The sequence below is a fragment of the Oryzias melastigma genome, linkage group LG20 (assembly GCF_002922805.2).
Source record: "Oryzias melastigma strain HK-1 linkage group LG20, ASM292280v2, whole genome shotgun sequence".
In the NCBI taxonomy this organism is placed as follows: domain Eukaryota; kingdom Metazoa; phylum Chordata; class Actinopteri; order Beloniformes; family Adrianichthyidae; genus Oryzias; species Oryzias melastigma.
Window position 1 is genome coordinate 7,577,777 of NC_050531.1, and position 7,742 is coordinate 7,585,518.

The 7,742-nt window shown below is 35.7% G+C and overlaps 1 protein-coding gene across 1 annotated transcript; it reads right to left on the reverse strand.

Annotated features, from left to right (window-relative positions):
- Positions 1-882: 882 nt before the first annotated feature.
- Positions 883-2,818, reverse strand: LOC112151655 (the record flags this gene model as incomplete). The annotated part of the gene is given in 4 exon segments (XM_024280688.2): positions 883-1,027; positions 1,109-1,222; positions 2,382-2,526; positions 2,595-2,818. Coding segments are annotated over 4 exon segments (510 nt in total), but the record flags the coding sequence as incomplete, so codon positions are not given.
- Positions 2,819-7,742: the final 4,924 nt, after the last annotated feature.

Sequence of the window (7,742 nt, forward strand, 5' to 3'; positions counted from 1 at the left end):
TAGTCAAAAATGTTAAATACAGAGTGATCTAAAATCTATTTTGTATGTTGTAATCTTTTAATGATTTATTTATTTTTACTTTAATTAACAAATAAGTATTTTTCAATTTTATGCAGGCAACTTTTATTTTTTTTTACTTTACTTTCTCTCAGAAATAACAATTTAATCGTTATTATTGCTTTAAGATATCTCCATTGATATCCTCAACTGGTCAACCTTGCAAATTTGGCATTATGGCTGAAATATAGAATTTTTTTTGGCTTTTCATTTAAATTGAGTTAATCAGTAGAAGATCATTTTTTTAATTCACAAAATAATTGCGGAAAAAATAATTGCAGAAAATCGTCGATTTTTTTAAGTCACTGCGGATGCTATGCCTTTATTTCCTGTGTCATAAATTTTTCGTTGGCTTTTATGTTCACTTATTTATTTATTTATTTTGAAAAATAGGAACATTTGCAAGACTTTCAAAGAGCTAAAATGCTGAAAATAGGAATTGGTGTATTAGAGCATTAGCACAGACAGGACAGCTGAAGAGAACATCTTAAAAACGGACATAAAAAAGGGCTAAAATATTTTTCTTAAATGTTGATTATGTGCCCAGTTTATATCCCTTTCTGCTCCTGTAAGATAATCATGAGAGCAAACATACAGATGTGAAGCATAAAATTGAAAGCGTCTTTGGCGAAATTAAACAAACCTTTAAATTCTGATTATATTCTATTAAAGGCTAAAAACCCAAAGGTTTGTTTGTAAAACCATGTATAGCTTTAATCCAGGAGCTGTTTACTTTCTCAGTTTCCATCCTTATAAATTTGTTAGGAGCTCTAAAGCAAGCAGACAGACATCAATACACTTTATGACATTTTTTTATGAGTTTACCAATATTCTGAAGAGCCACAGGTCTGCTTTGTGATATTTGTTCAACCAGGCGCCATAAGTTTGGAGTCCATAGCAGGAGAAGAACAGGACCATGTAGTCGGTGAGTGTCATCAATGCAGAGGTTATAAGCACTGGCATCAGCAACCTGTAGAGTACAACAGTCTTGTAAACTGATCATAAATGAACAAACCAACCGGAGGATGTTGTTTTTAAAACGTGCACTCACTCTCTGTCATATAAAAACAGCCAGGTAATGTTCAAGCCAAAGTTGATGATAATGGTGACATGAAATCCATAGGGCAGCACTGCAGGTGTGGTGTACATCCAGTCGTACACGTTCCTGCAGAAAGGACATTCAGTACTGTTAAAGATGGAGGCAAAACACACTGCAGTGAACCTTATTAGGCACATCTTTCCACCTGATTGTTTCTGCAAATGTCTAATCAACCAATCACATGGCAGCTACTAAATCTGCTGCAGATTTAGTTGTTCAAACCGAGCATCAGACTAGAGAGAAAAGGGGATTTACGTGACTTTGATTTAGTTATTGGTGCCAGACGGGCTGGAAACTGCTGATCTACGGGGATTTTCACACACAACCATCTCTAGGGTTTACAGAGAATGGTCAGAAAAAGAGAAAATATCGGGTGAGCGGTGGTTCGAAAATGCCTTGCTGATGTCAGAAGTCAGAGGAGTCTCTGAATGCACAACACGTAACCTTGAGACAGATGGGCAGCAATAGACCACAACGGGCTCCACTCCTGTCAGCTAAGAACAGGAAACTGAGGCTACAATTCACACAGACCACCAAAACTGGACAATAGAAGACTGGAAAAACATTGTCCAGAGTGACGAGTCTCCATTTCTGCTGCAACATTCGTATGGTAAGGTCAGAGTTTGGCATTAAAGCATGGATCCATCCTGCCTGGTGGCTGATGGTTGTGGTATATTTATATTTCTTAGCACATTTTGGACCCTTTAGTACCAATTGACTATGGTTATAACACCACAGCCTATTTGAATATTGGTGCTGACCCTTTTTGACCACAGTGTACCATCTTCTGATGGCTACCTCCACAGTCACCAGATCTCAACCCAATAGAGAACCTTTGGGAGGTTGTGGAATGAGAGATCGGCATCATGGATTCACAGACAAATCTGTAGCAACTGCGTGATGCTATCGTATCAATATGGTTCCAGTACTTTGTTGAATCTATGCCACCAAGGTATAAGACTCTTCTGATGGTTACATCTTGGTGTTAGCAAGGTATACTTAATAATGTGAGTGTATATGGAGTCTGATAGGAAATAAGTCGCTTTTCCCATTTAATATTTGAGCACGTGAGGAGAAAATAACAACAAAAAGAAAAAGCTGTTTTACTTTTGATCAACATGGAGTCATTTTTTTGACAATACAACAGACAATACACTAAAAATACAGCTGTAGCTTCAATGTATTGGACGTGTTGTGTGAAAATAGAAATACAAACATTCCTTACCTTCTGCAGAGTCCAGTCAGAAAGTATACAAACATGGCAAAAACCCAAAAGTAGGTGAAATCCCACACCAAATAAGTCCACTGAGCAGGAGTTATGAGCGTTGAGTACTTCATCGTCACATCCTCGATGCGCTGCTGGAAGACACCTGCATTGAAAGTTCCATCATGACACGTCCTTAAACATCCTGTTTTACTTTTGCTTTAAAATAATTACCCGATTTATCTCCGAATCCTGATAGGAAGTTGAACGTAATGGCGGCTAAAAAGGTAAACAATCCAACAAACATGAGAACAACACGAGCGGGGTCGTGGTTAGCCATGATTAAGGTGTCTAGGTCAGTTTCCCCAAAACGGGATCAGCATTGTCATCTCAAACTGCTCTTTCGTGACCTCCTTTAGCACAAAAGACATGAGTCTGGGAAAAGCATGTGAAGGAGAGCGTCAAAAGCATAATTTCTCACAGCCAGCTCTTTTTATGGCCGCGCTCTGAGCATCTCTTATCTTTTCCTGCCATAAATAGTCTTCTCTTTAGTCGTTAAAGCCAGGGTAAAGAGTAAAGACCAGCACATGGAAAAAACTGGAAAAAGAAATATTGAATGACTGAGGAACTAAGTAGGTTAACTTGGGTTTTGAGGAAGAAGTTTAAAGACTTTACAATAAATCAATGAATATAAAAAACTATAAACCTAAAACTGTTTTAGAAGACTAAAACAGTATTTTTTTTATATTTTAATCAAGGTTTGGAACCAGTAAAGAAGAATTCGATATTAAATGAGAATTTAACTAATCATGTAATATTTTTAGATACTTAGTTTGAAATTTCTATGTGCTATTTGTGTTAAAGAGAAACAAAAAAGTAGAAAGAAAGTATATTTCACATATTTTTGCAAAGTGGCTTTCAAAAAAGTAACATGATTATAGTTTACTTCAATTTGTTTTCATAATTCTAGGGTCAAATTGTATAAATAATACATTTTACTTTTGTATTTTAAGCTGAAGTGACAGCTTTTCACTTCCATTTAGTAAAGTAGAGTTCTCAGTCTCTCCACAAAGTGGCAGCATCACATTATCCTGTGAAACTGTGAGCCTGGCAGCTTGTACTCAACTACTGGGGATAACTGAGCTAGTATTTGATGTAACCTTCTATACATGTAGTCACAGGGCACCAGTTAAGCCGAATTAGCTTTTGTGGTATTATAACTCCAAAATATGATGTAGATGACAAATCTTAAGATGTTAAAGACCTTAAATAAGTTAAAATCTGCTTCACTGTTATATAATTTTGGGATGTGTGTGAATAAAGAAGACACACACAAGAAAGCAATAAGTTACATCTACTTAGTTACAATTATTTGAGTCACTTTTTGAACAAATTGTGTTACGATTACTGAGTAAATTACTTTTACGCAAGCAGAATAAACGTGGAAAACCACCAGTACTCTCGCTCAACTTCATTTAATTTCATTTAGTCACTTTTTTTATAATAGTCTTGGGATTTGTGATAATTGTTAGATAATTACACAAAAGAGGTAACAGCCAGAGCTGCACCACACAAAGATTTATAACAGCAAATCTCTCCAACATAGTTTAGTGTTGATTTTATAACCGCGATAAACACATCAGTGCCTTCAACGAACGTACTGTTCTTTAGTAGTGATGCATGGTGGGGTTAAAACAACATTTATTTAACACTTTAACACTTCTATTTAAAAAAAACTAAAGTTGATGGGAAATTATAAATCTCTATTTCATTCATTACTGCAGTAATTACAGCAGAGGAGGAAAAGATTTGGTCCTGACTAAAAATGAACATGAAAGTGTTATGGAAATTTTATTTTTGATGTTTTTTATTTTATTTTACTGAACGTTGATTGAAGTTTAGAATTTAAAATGCCCTTCACTTGCACTTGGGCTTTTGTTAGGCATTTTATTTTACAGCCTTTAATTGTTAAGAAAGTTTATCTCAATACAATGTTACAAAATAAAATATTTCTGATGAAAACTATTAATTTTGTCATTCTTGTTTTCATAATTAATGTAGAACTGCTAAATTCCACGAAGCACACATTTTTTTTCCTTAAAAAAAGGCTACATATTATTTTGCGATTAATCGCGAGTTAACTCCAGACAGTGCGATTAATCGCGATTAAAAAATTTAATCGCCTGACAGCTCTAATTTAAACTTTTCAAAAAAGAAGAAATCTCTTAAGAAACGAGAAAAATGTTAAATACTGGAAATTGGTGTTGTTTGAAAAATATTTACATGTTGACTAAAAGATAAAAAAACTTCACTTTGTTGCTTTCATAAATACAATAAACAAGTGAATATTTATTTTGAGTCACTTTTAATTTCAAGTCAATGTCTACAACCACCAGAATAAACGTAATAATTTAAATTAAATGAAAGTTTTTCAGATAGGTTTGAACTGTTACTCTGTACTTTAAAGTGTTTTTTAGGTAATAGTTTAAAAAATCTTGCCCAGTTAATTATTTGGATGACTATTTTTCACTTGTGCTTGAGTAATAATATATAAAAGGAGAGCCGCTCTTACTTGAATATAATTTCTTCAATACTCTACCCATCTCTAGTATAAAGTCAAATTATATTATGCAATATAAATAATCTTCTTTAATTGGAGGAATCTGCTTTACAAAGTTAATTTACTTAATTTTCATGTTTTTTTTTAATCCTTTGGGAGTGTTTCTAAAATAATAATTTTCCTTTAGTCCACTCAATACAGCCAGTTTGTTTATTTAAAACCAGCATATTGATTTTTCCATGTAAAATTTTAGCACTGCTGAGGTTTCTTTGCTTGTTTTTTTACATCTAATATCTGATAAGTTTCATGATTTATTGGCAAAGTTAAACCAATTTTTTATCCTGTTTTCAAAAACTCCTTTACCTTGTCAGTCAAATCTCCCATAGGTGGTTTGATTTGCACAAAGTGTCACTGGATTATCTTTGATCATCTATGACTTGTGATGCTCAAATATTTGAATCAAAATGTGTGGATCATCAATTAAAAATGTTCTTTCCCCCTTTTGAAATACATATAAAAAATTAATGGAAAATGGTGACCATAAAAAAGGTTAAAAATTGAATAAAACTAGAAAAAAATGTATCTTTAAATGGTTATGTAAAGGGTGAAATATGGATTTTAATTGTAAAAAAGCTTCCTGTGAATTTCTCATATTTGAGCAATAGTTTTTTTTTTCTTGTTTTCATTCGAGTGATTCAGCTAGTGAGTGGGCAGGCAGGCAGTGACACAGCAGCACAGTTGAGGGTAAAGGAAGAGCTAAACCCTGGAAACCTTCCCTGCTGTTTCCTCACCTGGCACCAGATGTTGCCTTGTGGTGTTTTCCTCTCACCAGCCTTCAATAATTAATGAGGTCTTTCTCCATCAAGGCTGGATTAAAGGTTTCACAGACTTTATGCACAGTTATGCTTCTGTGGGTGAGTCATAACGTTTGAAAAATGTGGATAATATATAGAAGCACTCCACTGATGAGACTCTTCACGACCCTCGAGTCAACAAGCTCTTTTTCAGCGTTTAGTACATTCAGTGATGGTGAATTTGCTGAAAGAACCCTTGACTAGTTTTGGCTGTGCAGGCGGAACACATTTGGCTTCATTTTTGATGTTTTAATCCCACGTTTGGGTCTGGATAACTCTTTTAGGTTGACTGGCTGTGACCCACGCTCCTGGCAGAGGACGATTTATTGGCTGTTCATCATCTAATGACTTAAATCATATCCAATTACACACCCGCCACCTTTGATCACTTCCATTATGAGGGATGCGTGCATGATGGGTATTGCTGTCATTTTTGTACGACATTATGATTCACTTAATGACTCATGTAGGTCTTCGCAGCAGGCAACAGTTCACCACACAGCCATTATATCCACTGTTTAATAGTAACATTTTGTCAACATGTTTTGGATTTCTGTCCCAAAAGCAATTAGCTTGAACTGACAGCCATTCAGATAAACAGAGGCCGGAAATTTGGATCAATTGGAAAAGGAGAAAAAGCAGAAAATTCAAGGAAAAAAACATGTTTGAAATGAGTTCAGTGTGTGGATGCCAGCAGCCTCCCTGGTTTCATTTCTGTGCAGACGAGATTGGACAACTGGGACAGTCTTACATGAGCCATTCAATAATTAGGGACCGTAGCTAACAAGCTACGTGGTCTGTTTATCTCCTCACCGCTCAGGCTATGTGACTTTCATGCTGTATTTGTGCACGACATTCGTGGATCCCTCTGGAACCAAGGCGTCTCGTAATGTCACAATTACACTGCCATGACCAATAGGGGTTGGCTGTGCCAACTAGATTACAAATGAGGATGGCAAAGGACAATAAAGGTGAGAGAAGAGGAGAAGACATTAGCCCTTAAATGTAATCAAGACCCACTCTCAGTCCCAGGAGTACAATTTAGATCTTAGAAAGTGTTTACACTGCATCTGATTGAAAACTTGCAGCAAAACATGACCTCAGACGAAAAAATAAAGTCAATCGTTTGGCAGAAACAAACATTTTAGAGATGCATGATGATGAAATGCTTCAGCGGTTTGTTGTCAGAGCTTTTAAGTCTAGAGGTTTGGTAGAAAATCATAAACCAAATTATGGAAAATTATCCTGTATCCCCAAAGGGATGAGCTTAAAGCAACCTATTCACTCTTTCGGGGACATCATTGGGTATCATCAGTCCAAATACCAGCTGCTGGGTGGGCGCTGCAATAGCTGGAGAATCCTACCTTGGTGGTCGTGTTACAGAAACCATTGCAGAATGTGTGCATTATAGATGTCAAACCATCATCAAGTACTGTGATGTGCTGTATTTGTTCTCGACCATTTCGCTCCGGATACGTTTCTGGCAACTCAGTGCTCACACCATAGCTTCATTTTTATTTATTTTAATCTAATATATCCTTTATTTATACAGGCAAGACACAATAAGAACCCTATTTTCAACATTGGCCTGGCAAAAGGCATGACCTTTTGAGAAAGAAAAATATAAGGAGTTACAGTTTAGAAACTTTGCTATTTGTGCGTGCTATATATTGCACAATGGCTCTTAGTTGATTGCCTGCAAAGCTTAATTGAACAGCAAGTCCAATCTTGAACGTGTAATTAAGTGTTCATTTTCAGAGATTGTAGTTAATTAGGGTCCTGTTGTACTTTTGCGCTTTGGGATACTCAGCTTGTGCTAACTGAAACATACCAGGGTTCACTTGCAATAAACCCCAACTGTTCCATTTGAGAAAGATTGAGTTTGCATAGCTTATCCAGACCAGATGTTAGATGAGTTTCCACAACTTATCAAAGAAAACTGACATTATAATAAAACGAGCACTTGTC